This window comes from Pleurodeles waltl, chromosome 4_2 (assembly GCF_031143425.1).
Source record: "Pleurodeles waltl isolate 20211129_DDA chromosome 4_2, aPleWal1.hap1.20221129, whole genome shotgun sequence".
In the NCBI taxonomy this organism is placed as follows: domain Eukaryota; kingdom Metazoa; phylum Chordata; class Amphibia; order Caudata; family Salamandridae; genus Pleurodeles; species Pleurodeles waltl.
The window spans coordinates 12281810-12303547 of NC_090443.1; the positions used below are offsets into that span (position 1 = coordinate 12281810).

General features: G+C 46.7%; 1 protein-coding gene across 1 annotated transcript in view; it reads left to right on the plus strand.

Moving 5' to 3' along the window:
• MAN2B1 (mannosidase alpha class 2B member 1) overlaps window positions 1-20732 on the plus strand; it is a 271321-nt gene extending 250589 nt beyond the window's left edge. The window contains exons 23-24 of the mRNA XM_069230399.1: window positions 19449-19551; window positions 20062-20732. Of these exons, the coding sequence (XP_069086500.1) occupies window positions 19449-19551; window positions 20062-20183 (225 nt within the window). The 3' untranslated portion in view covers window positions 20184-20732. The remainder of the gene's footprint in view (window positions 1-19448; window positions 19552-20061) is intronic.
• Window positions 20733-21738: the final 1006 nt, after the last annotated feature.

Here is a 21738-nt window from a genome sequence, read left to right on the forward strand (position 1 = left end):
GTTGAAGTCTAGATGAGTTGTGACAGCAATGCTTAATTTGAGCCGGTGGGTGGCACTGGCATTTATTTTTGGAGGCTGGCACTCTTTTTTCAGCATCGGGCAATCACTGAAAGTGAAAGACGAGGAAGAGAGACAGAAATCCTTCAGAAATGGAGAAAGCTGTAAGAGTGAACTGAAGAGGCAGGGAGTGACTGTAAATGGATGAAAGAGGCCCGAGATGGCTTTCAGATTACACTCCTTCAGTATTCTAAGCTTGCACATTTAATTGCAGCAGCCCCTTGTCTGAGTAGAGCTTTGGCCAACGGCCTGTTTTCGCTTATAAATTAAGCACTGTGTGAATGTTTGCCTTCAGCAGGATCTTTGGCTTTCAGCCCACGAGATCCCTTTGTTTTATTCTTCCTTTGACTGGATAGTGCTTTGGCAATGGTTACTTTCAGGGTCTCAGAGACCAACACCTTCAGTTCTGCCTCACCATGGCCTTGCGGTTTCAAGGTTATATTTGTTTTGCACTCAACTGCTTGTGCAACATTTCTGTATTTTGTTCTCCCCGTGATGCAGTGATTCCTGTACATGAATTAAAAATGTTCTAGCTATCGTGTCTAGAATTTTAGATTCTATTAAGGACACGGAGGCGAGGATTATGCTTTCTCTTACTTTACTGACAAAAACGGCAGCCAATAATCAACGTTAAAACTATCATTACCATGATGCCAAGTCCACCAATCACGGCCCCACGATGACCATAAACAGTCTGTGTGCCAAAGTCTGTCCTCTTTCTTTGCGAATCCAACCTGACGTTGAAATAGTTTGCCACCTTTGAAACGAAACTCCTCGAAACCTGAAGGACCAACACTTAACTCTAACCTAGAACAGAACTGGAATCAGATTCTGGATCCAAAAAGATGACCTCTACGCATTCATGTTATTTGCTCCTGTGAATGTAAAAGAATAAACTAATATCCATGTACACTGAAGGGAGGGTCAACAGTTTAATATGGTTGAAATATGTACAATAAATTGATTATAAACATTTACAATATTCATCATAATGAATTAATGGGTGGGATAATCCTTGCCTCCCATGTCCTTAATGGAATCTAAAATTCTTGACGCGATAGCTAGAAAGTTTTTAATTCTATGTTTAAAGTCTATCTACCACCTCTGAAACCACGTCAACAATAGGTTTATAATAGAATACCTTGAAGGTGGAATCATTTGACCAGTCTGCTGAAGCCATAATATCTTCTAGTCTAGCTCCAGTAACAAAAGCTTTTGAAGCCATGGCTCCTCTAACAGTGTGAGCTCCAAATACACTTTTGTCAATACCTGCTTCAGCTAGTAACCATTTGACCCAACGAGCTAAAGTTGCTGCAGTGACTGGACGAAACTGTTTTTGCAAAGAAATCAATAATTGACCAAAAACATTCTGCCTGAATTCGCGTGTGCAGTCTTCATACACTTTTAAACATTGAACAACACAGAGTTTCTTATTATGAGGAAAAGATGGATAAGAAATACATTTCAATAGGGTTTTAGTACATCTGGTAATAGAAAAAGATACTCCCTCCGGGGTAAATACTCTACCTGACAAATCCAGAGCCTTAACATCAGACACCCTTCTGCATGACAGTAGGCATAGTAACATTGTCAACTTAGCCAATATTTGCTTACAAGATAATCCCTCATTATCTGGCCAATTTCTGAGGAAATGTAAGACAATATTGACATCCCATAAGGAAGTATATTTTGGTTGAGGAGGTTTAACCATACGTATACCTCTAAGTAATTTACAGATCAAAGGGTGTTCACCTACTGGTTTCCCTTGAATATGCGGGTGTCCAGCAGAAAGGGCGGAACAACAGTTATTAATTGTCCTGTATACTAAACCCTGCGAAGCCAATTCAGAAAGAAAATTGGCTAGGACATGAATTTCTGACCCCAGGGGATCCACACTCCTTGTATTGCACCAACATACCCACTTCCTCCAAACTTGCGCATATCTTTTCTGAGTGGAAAGGGTCCAAGATTGGGATAAGAAAAACAATGCAGATTCCGAAACTCCAGGCACTTGCCATCGTCGCCTGAAAGTCTCCACGCCATCAGGGACAACGACCCCTGCAGAATTAATGGATGAAAATTGTTCAACGGGTCCGTGAGAAGGTCCACAGACAGTGGAATTCTCACCGGAAAGTCGCAAGACGGTTCCCTTCTGCGATGGTTCTAATGCTGAGCAATCCAAAACGGAGTTATCAGAATGACCTCTGAGCGCTGGTGACTAACTTGTGCCAGGATACGAGGAATCATCACAAAAGGAGGGAAGGCATAAATGAGCCCCTTTGGCCATAGTTGCAGAAACACATCTGTTCCCTTCGACTGAGGATCTGGTTTCCAACTGAAAAACCAAGGAACCGGACTTCAGTCGGGAGGCAAATAAATACATCTCACACTTCCCAGCGTAGCTGAAGTGCTTGGAAGATTCGTGGATTGAGCCTCCAGTCTCGAAGGAAACGAGAGTTCCAGTCTGCTGTCGTGTTGACCCAGCCTGGAATGTATTCCGCTATTAAAGAAATTTGCTGACTGAGGCAATAATGCCAGAATTCCTTTGCTATCTCCGCTAGGAGGCGCAATCTGGTTCCCCCCCAGGCGATTGATGTATCTGACCGCGGAGACGTTGTCCATCTGCAGGAGAATACAACAATGAGCCCGACGAGGGGCACGAGATCTGATGGCAAAAGCTCCTGCTAGGAGTTCTAGGCAATTGATATGGTATGTCAGTTCCTCGGGGACCACCGTCTCCCGTCTCCACACGACCGCAACGAGCTCCCCTGCCCCATCGGCTGGCATCGGACTCTGACAACATCTGCACTGGAGGGGAAATAAATCGCTCTGCCGTTCCAGGCGTCCCTGTGAGAAAGCCACCATGACATCTCTGTCTTGGCTTCCTCCGACAGGGGAACCAACTCTAAGTATTGAAGACCCTTCAGAAGATGGAGAATTTTCAATCACTGAAGAGCTCTGTAATGTAAAGGGCCTGGAAAAATCAATTGAATGGACGATGCCAAGAGCCCGACTAGGTGAGCTAACGTCCTCAATGATATAGTCTGAGAGGCATGCGCTCTCCTCAACTCTTTCTTGATCAAACTGCATTTGTTGGCCGGAAGAATTAACCAGGTATTTATTGAATCTATTTGAAATCCTAAGAATTCTATATTCTAAGTTGGTATTAAACAAGATTTCTCGGAATTGATTACAAACCTGAGATCCTGTAACAATTGTATTGTCCAGTTCAGATGATGATGATGAAGAAGAAGAAGGTATAGTTTCTTACCTGTAACTCCAGGTTCGATGGCATCTGTCGCTGTAGATACGCATGTTCTGCAATAGCTCGCCATCTGGTGTTGGGCCGGAGTGTTACAAGTTGTTTTTCTTCGAAGAAGTCTTTCGAGTCACGGGACCGAGTGACTCCTCCTTTTGTCTCCATTGCGCATGGGCGTCGACTCCATCTTCGATTGTTTTTTTTCCGCCATCGGGTTCGGACGTGTTCCTGTCGCTCCGAGTTTCGGAACGGAAAAAATAGTTAATTTCAGAAGATTTTCGTCGGTATTGTTGCGTTCGGGATCGGCGTACTTAGATTCAACACCGCACCGAAGATCGAAGAGCTCCGGTGCCCTTCGGGGTAGTTTTTCGATCCTCCGTCGGGGCCTGGTCGGCCCGACCGCGTGCTGAGGAACGCCGATGGAACGGACCCCGTTCCGTTTCTGCCCCAAATGCCACAATAAATACCCCTACACAGACCAACACTTGGTCTGCAACCTGTGCCTGTCACCTGAGCACAGCGAAAACACCTGCGAGGCCTGTCGTGCGTTCCGGTCCCGAAAAACACTCCGAGACCGTCGAGCCAGAAGACTTCAAATGGCGTCCGCACCGACAGCCCGACGGGAGTTCGAGGAACAGGAGGAGGAAGGTACCTTCTCGATCCAAGACTCAGACTCCGAAGGATTCGACGATACACAAACCGTGAGTAAGACGTCGAAAAACACACAGAGAAACATTTACAAGGCCCAGGGGACGCCACTGCCACCAGGCCATGGCTCGACCCATAAATTCGGTGACCGACCGTCGGCACCGAAAAAGGCCAAAACAGTGCCGAGATCGTCCGACTCCGGTCGAGACACCGGCACGCAGCCTTCTCGGGACCGAGAAAGTGCTGGAGACAAGCCTCGACACCGAGATACCGGTGTGGACACGGCTCGACGCCGAGACAGCGGCACCGAAACAGATCGACGCCGAGAGGTTTCGGCCCCGAAAAGGAAAAAAGTCACCTCGGAGCCGAAAAAACACGCAGACAAAGTTTCGACGCCGAAACAAACTGCAAGCGACCCAGCTTCAGGCTCTTATACAGAAGAGCACTCGCTAACCTCCCAAATGCAAAAGCATAGGTTTGAGGAAGAGCTACTAGCAACTGATGTGGACCATACGCAAAAGCGTATCTTCATTCAGCAGGGGACAGGAAAAATAAGCACCCTTCCCCCCATTAGGAGAAAGAGAAGGTTGGAGTTCCAGACGGAACAAGCACCACAACCAAAAGTGGTTAAAAGAATTACACCACCACCCTCTCCTCCGCCCGTGATTAACGTTTCACCAGCACAAACTCCATCTCACTCCCCAGCTCACACCACCATGAGCCAGGGTGACCAAGATCAGGACGCATGGGACCTATACGACGCCCCAGTGTCAGATAACAGCCCGGAGGCCTACCCTACAAAGCCATCTCCACCAGAAGACAGCACCGCGTACTCTCAGGTGGTGGCTAGAGCAGCACAATTTCATAACGTAAGCCTCCACTCAGAACAGGTCGAGGATGATTTCTTGTTCAACACACTCTCCTCCACCCACAGCTCCTACCAAAGCCTGCCTATGCTCCCTGGTATGCTCCGGCACGCAAAAGACATATTTAAGGAGCCGGTCAAAAGTAGGGCAATCACACCACGGGTGGAAAAGAAGTATAAGCCGCCTCCTACGGACCCGGTTTTCATCACTACACAGCTGCCACCAGACTCTGTTGTTGTAGGAGCAGCTAGGAAAAGGGCCAACTCTCACACATCTGGAGATGCACCACCCCCAGATAAAGAAAGCCGCAAGTTCGATGCAGCTGGTAAAAGAGTCGCAGCACAAGCTGCAAACCAGTGGCGCATCGCGAACTCCCAGGCACTACTTGCGCGCTATGACAGAGCCCACTGGGACGAGATGCAACATCTCATTGAACATCTGCCCAAGGACTTCCAAAATAGGGCGAAACAAGTGGTTGAGGAGGGACAGACCATCTCCAACAACCAGATACGTTCCTCCATGGACGCTGCAGATACAGCTGCACGGACAATTAATACATCTGTAACTATCAGACGGCATGCATGGCTCCGAACGTCTGGATTTAAACCAGAGATTCAACAAGCAGTTCTCAATATGCCTTTTAATGAAAAAGAACTGTTCGGTCCAGAAGTGGACACAGCGATTGAGAAACTCAAAAAAGATACGGACACTGCCAAAGCCATGGGCGCACTCTACTCCCCGCAGAGCAGAGGGAATTACAGCACATTCCGTAAAACGCCCTTTCGAGGGGGGTTTCGGGGTCAAAGCACACAAGCCAGCACCTCACAAGCAACACCGTCCACTTACCAGGGACAGTATAGAGGAGGTTTTCGGGGACAATATAGAGGAGGGCAATTCCCTAGAAATAGAGGGAGATTTCAAAGCCCCAAAACCCCTACTACTAAACAATGACTCACATGTCACTCACCCCCTCCACACAACACCAGTGGGGGGAAGAATAGGTCATTATTACAAAGCATGGGAGGAAATCACTACAGACACTTGGGTTCTAGCAATTATCCAACATGGTTATTGCATAGAATTTCTACAATTCCCTCCAAACATACCACCAAAAGCACAAAATTTAACAACACACCATTCCAATCTCCTGGAGATAGAAGTGCAGGCACTATTGCAAAAGAATGCAATCGAATTAGTGCCAAACACACAAATAAACACAGGAGTTTACTCACTGTACTTTCTGATACCAAAGAAGGACAAAACGCTGAGACCAATCCTAGACCTCAGAGTAGTGAACACTTTCATCAAATCAGACCACTTCCACATGGTCACACTACAAGAAGTATTGCCATTGCTAAAACTACACGACTACATGGCAACTTTAGACCTCAAGGATGCTTATTTCCATATACCAATACACCCATCTCACAGGAAATACCTAAGGTTCGTATTCAAAGGAATACATTACCAATTCAAGGTACTGCCTTTCGGATTAACAACCGCACCAAGAGTCTTTACCAAATGTCTAGCGGTAGTCGCTGCACACATAAGAAGGCAGCAAATACATGTGTTCCCATATTTGGACGACTGGCTAATCAAGGCCCATTCGTTCATACAGTGCTCAAATCACACAAATCAGATCATACAAACCCTCTTCAAACTCGGGTTCACCGTCAATTTCACAAAATCCAAAATTCTGCCACGCAAGGTACAACAATACCTGGGAGCCATAATAGACACATCAAAGGGAGTAGCCACTCCAAGTCCACAAAGAATTCAAAATTTCAACACCATCATACAACGCATGTATCCAACACAAAAGATACAGGCAAAGATGGTATTACAACTCCTAGGCATGATGTCATCATGCATAGCCATTGTCCCAAACGCAAGACTGCACATGAGGCCCTTACAACAATGCCTAGCATCACAGTGGTCTCAAGCACAGGGTCACCTTCTAGATCTGGTGTTAATAGACCGCCAAACTTACCTCTCGCTTCTATGGTGGAACAACATAAATTTAAACAAGGGGCGGCCTTTCCAAGACCCAGTGCCACAATACGTAATAACAACAGATGCTTCCGTGACAGGGTGGGGAGCACACCTCAATCAACACAGCATACAAGGACAATGGAACGTACATCAAACAAAACTGCATATCAATCACCTAGAACTGCTAGCAGTTTTTCAAGCACTAAAAGCTTTCCAACCAATAATAGTTCACAAATACATTCTCGTCAAAACAGACAACATGACAACAATGTATTATCTAAACAAGCAGGGAGGGACGCACTCCACGCAGTTAAGCCTGCTAGCACAAAAAATTTGGCATTGGGCAATTCACAACCAAATTCGCCTAACTGCACAGTTTATACCAGGGATACAAAATCAACTCGCAGACAATCTCTCTCGAGATCACCAACAGGTCCACGAATGGGAAATTCACCCCCAAATTCTGAACACTTATTTCAAACTCTGGGGAACACCTCAGATAGACTTGTTTGCGACAAGGGAGAACGCAAAATGCCAAAACTTCGCATCCAGGTACCCACACAAACAATCCCAAGGCAATGCCCTATGGATGAACTGGTCAGGGATATTTGCTTACGCTTTTCCTCCTCTCCCTCTCCTTCCTTACCTGGTAAACAAACTCAGTCAAAGCAAACTCAAACTCATATTGATAGCACCAACTTGGGCAAGGCAACCCTGGTACACAACGCTGCTAGACCTATCAGTGGTACCCTGCATCAAATTGCCCAACAGGCCAGATCTGTTGACACAGCACAACCAAAAGATCAGACACCCAGATCCAGCATCGCTGAATCTAGCAATCTGGCTCCTGAAATCCTAGAATTCGGGCACTTACAACTTACCCAAGAATGTATGGAAGTCATAAAACAAGCAAGAAGGCCATCCACCAGGCACTGCTATGCAAGTAAATGGAAGAGGTTTGTTTGCTACTGCCATATTAATCAAATACAACCATTACACACAACTCCAGAACATGTAGTCGGATACTTGCTTCACTTACAAAAATCTAACCTGGCTTTCTCTTCCATTAAAATACACCTTGCAGCAATATCTGCATACCTGCAAACTACCTATTCAACTTCCCTATATAAAATACCAGTCATTAAAGCATTCATGGAGGGCCTTAGGAGAATTATACCACCAAGAACACCACCTGTTCCTTCATGGAACCTAAATGTTGTCCTAACTAGACTTATGGGTCCACCTTTTGAACCCATGCACTCCTGCGACATACAGTTCCTAACCTGGAAGGTGGCATTTCTCATCGCCATTACTTCCCTGAGAAGAGTAAGCGAGATTCAGGCGTTTACTATACAGGAACCTTTTATACAACTACACAAAAATAAAGTCGTCCTAAGGACCAATCCTAAATTTTTGCCAAAGGTTATTTCACCGTTCCATCTAAATCAAACAGTGGAACTTCCAGTGTTCTTTCCACAGCCAGATACCGTAGCTGAAAGGGCACTACATACATTAGATGTCAAAAGAGCATTAATGTATTACATTGACAGAACAAAAAACATCAGAAAGACTAAACAACTCTTTATTGCATTTCAAAAACCTCACGCAGGAAACCCAATTTCAAAACAAGGTATAGCCAGATGGATAGTTAAATGCATCCAAATCTGCTACCTTAAAGCTAAACGACAGCTGCCCATTACACCAAGGGCACACTCAACCAGAAAGAAAGGTGCTACCATGGCCTTTCTAGGAAACATCCCAATGCAAGAAATATGTAAGGCAGCCACATGGTCTACGCCTCACACATTCACCAAGCACTACTGTGTAGACGTGTTATCCGCACAACAAGCCACAGTAGGTCAAGCTGTATTAAGGACATTATTTCAGACTACTTCCACTCCTACAGGCTGATCCACCGCTTTTGGGGAAATAACTGCTTACTAGTCTATTGCAGAACATGCGTATCTACAGCGACAGATGCCATCGAACTGAAAATGTCACTTACCCAGTGTACATCTGTTCGTGGCATCAGTCGCAGTAGATTCGCATGTGCCCACCCGCCTCCCCGGGAGCCTGTAGCAGTTTGGAAGTTACCTTCAAGTATTTATATATGTATCATCTCAACCTTAAATAGGTGCATACTTAGTCACTCCATTGCATGGGCACTATTACTACAATTCAACTCCTACCTCACCCTCTGCGGGGAAAAACAATCGAAGATGGAGTCGACGCCCATGCGCAATGGAGACAAAAGGAGGAGTCACTCGGTCCCGTGACTCGAAAGACTTCTTCGAAGAAAAACAACTTGTAACACTCCGGCCCAACACCAGATGGCGAGCTATTGCAGAACATGCGAATCTACTGCGACTGATGCCACGAACAGATGTACACTGGGTAAGTGACATTTTCATTCTCTCGTAGGGGTATTTCCATGATAGTCATAAGCGTAGAATCATTCCCCGCCCGCCTGCGGGGACCCGGAGCACTTTTTCCCAATATCACTTAAGTGTCCCTGTTCGCCTCCCTTCAGGAAGGCCTGTCAAGACACTTAAGAACGTTCCCATGCAGCTTATAGGAAGGGGTACAGTGTTCAAGCTCCTGCATGGAGTGTCCTGGAAGTAAAAATATTAAATGTTTGCCAAATAAAAACCATTTTCCAAACCAGCTACTTACAAAACTTCTTTTATTTCTCAAAAAAAAACTATGAAGGAGTGCAGAACAGTGTAGTCCATAGGCTTCCATTAGAAATGAAGAAAAAGGACAGTGTGCCTTTAAGAACAGCCAGTCTCCAGTATCCCATCATGCCTAGAGAGAGGCTGTTACCTCAGTTCTTTTTGTAGGTAGTTACTGGCTGACAATCCGAATAAACGTATGAAGACATTTAACTGCTCCCCCGGGGAGGAGGGAAGGTTGCTTATGACTATCATGGAAATACCCCTACGAGGTGAACTGGAGTTACAGGTAAGAAACTATACCTTCTCTCGTAGGGGATTTCCATGTATAGTCATAAGCGTAGAATAGAATACCAAGCCCATCCCCCAAACCAGCGGAGGAGCAGTTAGAGTAAACCATTCATATGTACTCAAGCAAAAAGGTTTCCAAGCGAAGCCTGGCCTACTCGAGCATTTGCTCCAACGTCCGAATCTAAACAATAATGTTTAGTAAATGTGTGAACTGATTTCCAAGTCGCAGCTTTACAGATTTCTGCTAAAGGAACATTACGCAATAGAGCAGTGGTAGCCGCTTTTCCTCTGGTGGAATGGGCTCTAGGCCTATCCTGTAAGGTTTTCTTAGCTAGTTGATAACACAATAAAATACAAGAGACTATCCATCTCGCTATTGATTGTTTGGAGGTGGCTAAGCCAGTTCGAGCAGGTCTGTATTTAACAAACAGCTGTGTAGTTCTCCATACAGGAGTGGTCTTATCTAGATAAAATTTCAATACTCCCAACATATAGGGAATGGAGAACCCTCTCAGCTGGAGTGGAAGGGTTTGGAAAGAACGTGGGCAAGGCAATCGACTGGTTAATGTGGAAGTCAGAGATTACCTTAGGTAGAAATTTCGGATGTGTCCGTAAGACTACTTTGGAAGAATGAAATATTGTGTAAGGTTCATGAGCACAGAGGGCCTGGATTTCGCTGACCCTTCGTGCTGAAGTGATCGCTACTAGAAAGGCTGTCTTCCATGTGAGGTGTTGGAGGGATGCCTTGTGTATGGGTTCAAATGGGGCCAGCATTAAACGTGAAAGGACCACATTAAGTTCCCATGGTGGTGAGGGGCGTCTAATTGGGGGAAAGACCTTCTTTAACCCCTCTAGAAAATCTTTCATCACTGGGCTTCTGAAGAAAGAGGTCTGTGAAGGAGTCTTTCTATAAGCAGTTAATGCTGCTAAATGCACTTTAACGGAGGAAAGCTGGAGGCCCGATCGTGCTAGATGCAACAAGTAAGGCAGAATAACATCTTCTTTGCAAGATGAAGGATCTACCCCTTTAGAGGAACACCAAATGCAGAATTGCTTCCACTTAAAGGAATATGCTGAACGCGTAGATGGCCTCTTTGCTTCCTTTAAAATGTCCATACAATCCTGTGGCAGATTGAGATGGCCATACTGTTCTAGCTCAGGAGCCATGCCGCCAAATTCAAAGATGAGAGATTGGGATGCCTCAATTGTCCTCCGAACTTAGTCAGGAGGTCGGGCCTGCAGGGTAGTCTGAGATGTGGCTGGCGTGATCTCTGGAGGAGATCCGGGAACCACCGTCTCGGCCACTCCGGTGCAATGAGGATCATTGTGGCTGTCGTCATTGACAGTTTGAGGAGAACTGCTGGGATCAGTGGAATCGGTGGAAAGACGTACAGAAATTTGTTGGACCAGTCTATCCACAGAGCATTGCCCTGCGACTGTGGGTGGTAAAATCTGGCGGCGAAGTTGCGGCATTTCCTGTTTTCTTCTGTGGCGAATAGATCGATAGAAGGTGTGCCCCACAAACGGAAAATGTCTCGAGTAACGTCTTCGTTGAGCACCCACTCATGGTTCTCGTCTAGAACTCTGCTGAGGGCATCCGCTTGACTGTTCTGAACCCCTGGCAGATGGGTAGCTACTATGTTCAATTTCCTGGCTAGGAGCCAGCGCAAAATTGCCTGGGAGTCCTGAGACAGGATTCCGGATCTGGTGCCCCCTTGTTTGTTCAGATAGAACATGGTGGTGGTATTGTCCGTTTGCACCAGCAAGTTGTCTGCCATGATGGAGGGAAGGAACGCCTTGAGAACTAGGTGTACCGCTCGCAGCTCTAGGAGATTGATGTGGTATAACAATTCCTTCTGTGTCCATCGACCCTGTATTTGCAGGTGATCCATATGAGTTCCCCATCCGAGGAGAGAGGCATCTGTCACAATAGTCTGCATCGGAGGCCGCGCCTGGAATTGCATCCCCTCTAGGATGTTGTTTGGACACCACCACCAAGTTAGAGTTCTGATCACATGAGTGGAGAGACGAATTCGATCTTCCCAGCTGCCCGACCACTGATCCCACTGGTCCTCCAGGCATTCCTGAAGTGGACGCATGTGGAGGCGAGCGTTGGGTATCAGGTAAATGCAGGTTGCCATGGATCCGAGGAGTGAGGAGACTGTCCGCACTGTTGGGTGACTCGTGGCCTGGAGATTCCGACACTTCCAGAGAATCGATAAGCGTCGTTCCTCCGAAGGACACACTTTTGCCTGCAGTGTGTCTATGGTAGCTCCGAAGTAATGTAGCCTCTGGACTGGTACTATCGTTTACTTTTGAAAGTTGATATGAAGACCTAACCGGTACAGAAGGTCGCAGGTCAGGTGGAAATGCCGTTTTGCTTCTGCATACGTGGATTCTTTGATCAACCAGTCGTCGAGATATGGTTAGATGAAGATTCGTTTCCTCCGGAGATGAGCTGCCACCACTGCCATGCACTTGGAAAAGGTCCTGGGGGCAGATTTGAGACCAAATGGTAGGACCGTGTACTGGAAGTGATCTTCACCTACCAAAAACCTCAGGAACTTCCGATGTTTCTTTGCAATGGGGATGTGGAAATACGCATCGTGTAGATCCACTGAGCAAAGCCAATCTCCTTGCCGAATCTGAGGATATATCTGGTGTAAGGATAGCATCCTGAACTTCTTTTCGGATCCATTTGTTGGCTATTTGGAGGTCTAAAATGGGTCTTACTTCGTTTTTTGTCCTTTTTTGGGACGAGAAAGTATCTTGAGTAGATTCCTTTTCCCTGTTGGTTGAGGGGAACTGATTCCACTGATCTCTTTGAGGAGGACGGAAACTTCTACCTTTAAGAGATCAAGGTTTGCCGTTGTCTGCTTTGGCGGAATGGCCGGAGGTGGTGATGAAAATCTGAGACAATATCCATTCTGTACAATGTCTAAGACCCAAGAGGCTGTTGTAATCCTTTGCCACTCTACCAGGCAATTGGTATCCCTCCCCCCCCCCCCGGAGTGGATAACTAAGTTGGGGGGAGTAAATCCTCAGGGCTTTGAGGTGGTGGGCTGTCGGGTGCTCTGAGTGGACTGATGGGCTGATCGTCCCCTCTGCACCTTACGCTGCTGCTGGTGAGGCCTCGTAGTGGCCCATTGGGGGGCTTGAACCCTCTGCGTGGTATAGAGACTATGAAAAGGACGGAAGGACATGCATTGCTCTTTAGGCTTGTCCAATCCTACTGCCTTTAATGTGTCCACCTCCGCCTTCATTCGTGCCATTTCATCATCTGCGTGCGATCCAAATAACGTGGATGCTGAAAATGGCAGATTTAAAAGTCTTTGCTGCGCATCTGGTTTTAACGACGTAAGTCGCAGCCAGGCGTGCCTCCTGAGCGTTACACCATGGCAGTACGCATGTGCTGAAAGCAGCGAAGAATCCGCTGCCGCGCTTATTTGGTTGGAGACCATAGCGCCCTCCTTGGCAACTTCTAAAAAGTCCTCTCTGTGGTCTCTTGGGAGATGATCTGCAAACTGGAGTCCCACAAGAAACGATCGTACCTGCCCAAAAGGGCTGTGGCGCTCGCCGTTTTCATCGTGGATGCTGCCAAGCCACATATCTTACGACCTGTCGAGTCCAGCTGCCTACTCTCCTTATCGGGAGAAGTGGAGGATGGAGAAGTTGCGTGGGCCTTGTGTGCCGCCAAAAACGACTGAGTCCGGTGGCGGATCAGAACGCAAGAAAAGCGGATCTTGTTCCGGAGGGCGATACTTCTTTTGCAGCCTGGACGGAGCAGGTCTTGCCACTGCCGGTGTGAGGAAGATCTCCATAGCAGGCTCCAGGAGGCCCGGCACTAAAGATAGCAATGGCCTGGCAGCTGACCGCTGTTGAAGCATCTAAAAAATGACCGATGTTGATGGCGTAGGAGCAGCCATCGGGATACTCAGTTTGGACGCCCCACGGACTAGAACTTCATGAAAAGTATTAATATCATCAACAGGCGAGGACTGGTGAGGAGGAGAGTCCAACAACGGAGGTGAATTGTCTCTGGTGGAGGACCAAGAGTCTCTATCACGCTCTCGTGAACTTGATATATGCCTCGAACAGCGATGTGATCTTGATCTGGAGGAGTCCTGTTCGCGGTGTGAACGATGGCGCGAAGCAGAGTGCGGTCTAGCCGGTACACTAACCGGATCTTGAGTTGCCGGAAGTGGCGTTGGTTGCGGCGCCTCCTGGCCAGTGGCTGCGGCGGCGTTGCGGGAAGCTCTGGAGGAGGGGACCGAGGCGGGGACGGGCGAGAAGGAGAGGAAGGCAGCAGCACCACAGAGGAAGAGCGCTCCAATGAGGAATAAATTCTCTGCCTCTTGTGACCCCTCGACGTCGACTGAGTCCTTGACGTCGATCTCCCTCTCCGTGTCGATGCGGTGTGTGGCGACGAGCCATGTCTAAGTCGATCTGCTCCTCGACGTCGTGCGTCTCGGGGGTCTTCAACGTCGTACGATGCCTCGACACTGACCGGTGGCTTCTGAACAACATCGAACCGGACTTTGACGGTGAACATTTCGGCTTAGTACCGCCTCTCGCCGTCGACCGGGACAGATGTCGTCTTCGCCCTGATGAGCGCCTCTCAGACCTCCCAAGACCACTGGAGCCTGAGGTATGAGCCCTGGTGGAAGACTGACCTTCCCCTCGCTCCGAGGTCCCTCTGTTTCCTTGTCTTCTTCTCTCTGCTCTCCCCTGGAGGCAAATTTTCTCTCTGTCACGCAAAGTGCACCTGGAAAACGTCTTGCAGGTGGCAGGAATGTGAGATGAGTGTAGACAAACAATACATTGCTCATGAGGATCTGTTTTAGCCTTTTTTCTGCCACATTTAGGGCACTTGTCAAACAAGGAAGGCATTTTGTTGAAAAAAAGTCTTAAAGTTCAGTCATAAAACTTCAAACTGCAGTACAGAAAGACAAAAGATGTCGAATGAAGTATTTTTTTTCAGAACTTCTAAAAAACAAAAAGTCGAGTTCAATGCTCCAGGGTCCTGTCAGCAGGTGCTGGAAAAAAGAACTGAGTTAACAGCCTCTCTCTAGGCATGATGGGATACTGGAGGACTGGCTGTTCTTAAAGGCACAGTGTCCTTTTTCTTCATTTCGAATGGCAGCCTATGGACTACACTGTTCTGCACTCCTTTATAGGGGCTGTTTGTGAAAAGTTTTGGAAGTAGCTGGTTTGGAAAATGTTTTTTATTTGACAAACATTTAATATTTTTACTTCCAGGACAATCTGAATGCAGGAGCTTGAACACTGTAGCCCTTCCTATAGGCTGCATGGGAACATTCTTAAGTGTCTTGACAGGCCTTCCTGAAGGGAGGCGAACAGGGACACTTAAGAAGTGATATTGGACAAAGTGCTCCGGGGTCCCAGCGGGCGGGGAATGATTCTACACTTATGACTATGCATGGAAATCCCCTACGAGAGAACTAGCCGTTTGTCCTGAGCCATGATAAGAATGTCATCTAGATAAATAATCAGACGTGCCCCTCGCTCTCTCAAGAACTGGACCACTTGGCGCAAAAGTTTGGTGAAACACCAAAGAGCTGAGGAGAGACCAAAGGGAAGGACTTTGAACTCGAACCATTGGGAGCCCCAATGGAATTGCAGGAAGCGTCTGTGAGGGGCAAAAATCGGGACTGAGAGGTAAGCTTCCTTGAGATCTAGGCGCACCATCCAGTCTGTCTCTTAAGAGATCTCTGAGAAGATGAATACTTTCCATCTTGAAATGGCGATTATATCATCCAAGAATTGAAAAGCTTGAGGTTTAGGACTAACCTGGAACCCCCGCCTTTCTTTTGGACTAAGAAGATTGTGCTGGCGAACCCCCGAGGATGCGGAGAAGTTTGCATGATTGCCCCTTTTTTTAATAGAGAGATAATCTCTTTTTCTATGAATTCGCGATCTGCAAGGGAAAACAAAAAGGAGAGGCATAGGAGGAGTCTTTTGATTCGGGGAGGCATAAAACTCCAGTTGAAAACCCTGAACAATCTGAAGAACCCAAGGATCTTGAGAGATTTGCTGCCAGGCTGGTAGAAAAAAATTGTATCCCCCCCAAAATGACCTCCGAAGGAGGGATAACTCTCACCTGAATTTGAGGTGTCTTGGTTGGAGCCACCTCCGTGATAAACTCTGGAGGAGCGACCACGCCCTCTGTAGCGGTTGGGGTAGAAGTTCTGTTGATCTGCCGAACCACCTCGGTTACCATGAGAGGCATATCTGGAAGCCTGATACCTGCGGCCTGACGGTAGGCCTCTGAAGCGCACAGCCAAAAAGAGCGTTGTTGAAAACCTTCTTAATATTGGACTGGGCCTTGTCTAGGGCTGTAAATGTGGCCACATATTTGCTCAAATTGGAAATAAATATATCTCCAAAGAGCATACCATTGGCTGAAGATCCCGCCTCGTTAGTAGCCAATTCTGGATCTAAGTGAATAAGGAAGGAGCGTCTGCGCTCTGTTGACAAGGCGCAATTATCCCTGCCAAGGAGACAGATAGCCCTCCGAGCCCATTGCAATACCGCTTCCGTATCTATGGGAATATCCGATTCTTTAGACTGGATGGCCAGATCCAAGATTTTAGTAAAAGTGCCGGAGACGTCCAGCAGCTTGTCTTGGCAACCTCTCCAGGCCCGATCTAGACCCTTCTTAGGATCTTTGGCGAATTTGCGAAGGAAGGTCGCCATGCTGAGATCTAGCTCAGGCGTATCAGCCACTTTACCCAGAAGAGAGGGACGAGGGCATTTGGATCTGAGGGTGTTGCGCACCTCTTTCTCAAAACTTTTACGCAGTCTGTCTTGGACGTAGTTGGCCACGTCCGGAATAGGCACCCATTCAGTGGAGCGTGGGTGAATATCTTCAGGCGTGAATAAGAGATTCTTACCCGCCGGAGGAGTGGCTTCGGACATAGAATGTCGTGACTTACGTTTCTTTTTACGTGGAAGGGAATCTGATTGAGATTCATCTGAATCTGGATTTGGATGAAGAGGGGTCCTGATAACTGGATTGGGAAAAAGATGACTGCTGGAAATTTGAGGATGCATTTGGAGGAGGAGGAAAACCTCCATAAGCATGGTCGCGCAACACCAAGGTTGCCATTTGCGCCAATATCTCCGCTGAGGAAGAGCCTCCTGAGCGTTGCAGAGGGAGTCCCAAATTCTCCTTGGGATCTCCCGATTGTAAGCGAGGTTGTTGACTGCTCTCGCCCAAAAACTCTTTTGGCAAAATTTGTCAAAGGTTGGGTAAAAGGCTTGAGGGCTTGAATCAGTGCCCAATTCACGGAGTCCTGCACATGATGTCCAAGTGCCTCCACAAGTCTTTCCTCCATTTGATGCTCCAAAGGCATCTCTTGCAGCTCCTGGTCTTCATTGGCGTAGTACGCCAGGTTATAGATCTATTATGTTATTGGAGGAGTTAACGGGGGAGGCAAAAACCCTGAGCAGGTGAACAATAAATTCTAACACAAAACAGCTAAAGTTGTATAACTGGTAGAAATTTAGAGTGGAGGGAGCCACCTGCTGATAAAATACAAAACTTTGGCCTAATAACCAAGATTGCCCCCTGAGCAGAGCTCTATAAGTATTATTCCAGCCCCTACGGGCGAACCAAGGATGTTTAGCTTGAATTTGCGTGCCAATCAGTGCACACACGCTGAAAGCTGACTGGAAAACTTCTGAATGGCTCACCGCGTGTGCATCGGCATAGAAAGAGGACTGTGTCCTCTTTACAGCAAGCGTATGCTCACTTGCCGGCCTGCTCCTGCTCCACACCAGTAAATAAAGGGGGGGGGGGGGGAACGGGGGAAGAGAAACTAACGGATCCGAAGCTCTGAAAATCGCATTTTCATTCACACAGAAGCGCTAAGAATAAGAGCGCTCGCTTTAACAATGCACAATACCATAAAACATTAAGCACATAGCGCGCAACACTTAACTGGCTGCTGGAGCAGCAAAGAAAGAGGACGGACTTTGGCACACAGACTATTTATGGTCATCGTGGGGCCCTGATTGGTGGACTTGGCATCATGGGAATGATAGTTTTAACATTGATTATTGGCTGCTGTTTTTGTCAGTAAAGTAAGAGAAAGCATAATCCAAAGCCTCCAGTCCTGACAGAATCCATTAGGAATGGTGGGGTCTTTTTGCTGTTTGCCGACGGACCATTGATTTGTGTATGTTGTTTGTAGTGAATACAGACTGTCTAAGTGACAATAAGTTAAGGTCATTTTCATACCATTTTTACTGCGTATCCCTCCTCTCTGACCCGTTCCTATTGGAAACAGGCCCCTTCAATATAGCAGCCTCCTTGCCCCATGCTACACACCGGTCCGATGTGTGCACTCTCGTGTGCCCCGACTACAGATGGGGACGCACGGAAAGCGCAGTCAGAGGTGTCTTAAGTCGCAACCTCCCCTACTGGAATACCTCCAGGATTGCAGAGAGGGGGTAGGTCACCGGCAAATTACAGTGCTTGATGCAATGAGTATACTCTTCTGCCCCCGGTCCTGGGCACCCACTACATGAGCATTGATGAGGACTATTTTTTTTATTGCTTGGTTTAGAGACCGCACAATGCCCGACATTCCCTGCAATACTTAAGGGGCATGTGTATTATCCAGACTTAAGACAATCTATATATTACTATGTATGACAGTTGTCTGGGGGTGACTTAACACACATTAAACATATAAGTTTTGTCCAGTTTGTCATTGCTGGTGGCACAATACACAGGGATTGTTTGCCACTATCACAACGTTTTGCATCTATACTGAATTGCATACTATTTCACTTCACCTACTTGGGCACCTCTTCAGAATCCACATAGATTAGGATATTTTGACGGTCCTGACTAATTCCCACAAATCTTTCGTGATTCATTTTTTTTTTTTTTTTTTTTTGGCAAGAAACCTTTTACCATTTACTTTAGTTGATCCCTTGATTCAAATAAGCATTATTTCCTTTATAGTTTCACTTTATTATGATGGTGGATCTTGTCAGGTCTAAAAAAAAAAAGTAGTCATTCAGTGGCCCTTAGTCATTTAACATTTCACCCCCTTTTTTCTCTCCCAACTACACATTCAGCACCCTCATCCCAGGTTCACTAAAGCAAATAATCTTAAAAGATCTCCAGCAAAGAGCCCCCATGCAGGGGCCCATTGGGCACTGCAGTGCCAGCCCAACGAGGAGCTGTCCAATGATGAATCATGTTGCCCATCTAGGTGGGTGGGGGCTCTTTCTCCTGAATATTCATAGTCCACAGAACTTCTATGGCATGGGTACGACACTAATGGTGTTCCCCCATGAGATGTACTTATGAATACTCTCTAGGTTAATGCTACTACTAACCAACTCGCTGCTGGATATTTCTCTAGACTTCATGAGGATGATGCACTAAATCTTTCCTATTGCAATACAACCCTATCATTGCAGGTGCCACATGTCTCTAAGACAGATCAGGGGCTTACATGTACATTTTTGCTTGTAATGCACAATTGCTGGCCTCCTTTGTTGATATTATCTATGAATCTCATGGCTTGTATACCTTCTAATATCTTAACATGTGGTTTTCCTCTCTCTCTTCCCATGACTGCTTTCGTCACTCCCTGTTTCCCCACCCCTTCATCTCTTACCTAGAATCTCTTTTCAGCCTTCACCATCACATCACTTCAGGAGACTAGCCTGGGGTCTAACCAACTGAAACAGTCAATGGAGCGTCTGGTATGGAGGCCACACAGAGGTAAGGCACACTTTTAACCCATCACACTGCCCTAAAGGACAGTAGTGTGATGTTTCAATAGGGCACTGCCAGTTGAGGAAATGTCACTACCTTCCAATACTGACAATGCAGCATGAAGGTGGGGTTGTTATATTTCTAATGCAGTACTTGGTAAAGGAGGAGCCCAGAGTAGTGGCTCTACGGGACAGAAGTGCCACTCTCATAAATTTGGCTTCAGAGTGCTTTACAATACATTAATGAGATGGTAGATAATATCACTAGGAATCACGAAGACTAAACAAGAAACTATCGATTGGAAGGGAAGCAAAAAATAAATCTGTAGTGACAATGCTGTAAGGAAGGGAAGTCACCCCCCTTGCACGAAAAGACAGTTGTTGCTGCATGTCAGAAGGGGGAGGGGGACCAAAAGTCGAGGGTTCCCTGCCATGCCTTCAAGCATTTCCTTGCTTTTGTTGACCAACTGGCTGGAGAAGCTCCCAGTAAAATCACTGCCGTTTCTTGTTTCTGCAGCTCCAGGGAAACACTTCCGAAAGCCTGTTAAGGTCTTGGACCCCACAGCAATCATCTTGCAGCCCATGGAGATAAAAACGTTCCTTGCCACTGTGAAGTACACAGGTCTAGATCGTGCTTAGCACACCAAGTATATGACCCTACTCCATGGTGGACGCAACCAGTTCAGCATTTCATCCTCATCATGGAGCACCAAAAACACACAGGGTGGACTCAAGAACCTGTTTCTCCAAGGCTTTCACCATCCAGAAGTAATGATGACCACCCACTTGAGGAGAGTATAGAACCTCTTCAATAAAACAAGTGCCTTCAACCCAGCAAGTGCTCTATGGTCTAGACAAAGATTCCCTCCAGTGGAAATGACTGTCCGAGGAGGTGGTTCCCTGGTTGCATCTTACTTTGCATAAGTCAACTTCCATCTGCTCTACCCTGACTAAGTACCAATGTCGTTTTTGTGGAAGACTTGCATGCTCTCATCCCCTCCCCCCCCTTGTCAAAGTCTTGATTGTCTCCCTTCAAGGTGGAAGCTATGAACCCAGATTATTCTAGGTAGGACTCTTTCTGTACAGCTGTGCCAAAGAACATGCAGATGTTCTCGAAGTGTAACTTTGGAACAACACCGCCTCTTCTCCATGCAACCCAAAAATAAATAAAATCTAGATATTCTCAAATGTTGGTGTATAGTGCAGCCAGCCTAAGCGTGCTGCTCATCTCTTAGAACTACTTGAGTCAATTTGCTGAACATGGATTATTTTACTTTGGGGGGGGTTGAAATCCACTTGAAAATGTAATGCCAAGTCAAGGGGCTCTAGTTTTGTACAGACCATAGAAGGGGCCTATTGCAGGGGAACCCCTGCCTTATCCCAGGGCCTCACCATGAAGTGCCTCTGAATGGGAGCCTTAATTGTCTTTAGCAACAAAGAATTCATCTGTTTCTCATTCCCAATGCTTTTGAGGTGACCCAGGTTGTCTGAAATCACACATTTTCACTCTAACACGAGTCAGTGAGCTTCTTCCACAACAAAGGACAGGGCCAGATGTACCAAAAAAAAAAAAGTGGTTTGCTATGGCCTTATAGCAATTTTCTGTGATTCGCTATTAGGAAATCTCAAACTGCGATGTACTACAGCAGTGGTTCCCAACCTGTGGTCCGGGGACTCCTGGGGGTCCGCGAAGCCTTCTCAGGGGGTCCACGAGAGCCTAGAAAATTTTAAAATATGAACAAATATTGACAAATTAGGTCCCCAGCTTTCAGTAATGACTCAGGCGGGGGTCCCCGGATTCTAATGATGATGCTTCAGTGGGGGTCCCTGGGTTCCATTAATGTTAAAGTGGGGGTCCACAGAAATCAAAAGGTTGGGAACCACTGTACTACAGTGTCCCAGGCAGTTTGCTATTCTCAAATGGGTCGCAAGGGACCTGCGTCAATATTCATGAGGCAGGCCTCAAGGGACCTGCCTCATTAATATTCATGAGGCGGGTCACAAATTGCGACATATTTGGGAATGGCCGCAATCAGAGGGATGTTGGCCTGCTGGGGCCAGCAGACCAACATATCTGTGATTGCTTTCCAAATAAAAAGTTGTTTTTTTTTTTTTTTTTTTTTTTTTTAATGCATCCAGTTTTACTTTAAGGGAAGCAGGCTGCATTACAAAAAAAAAAAAAAGTTTCCTCTTC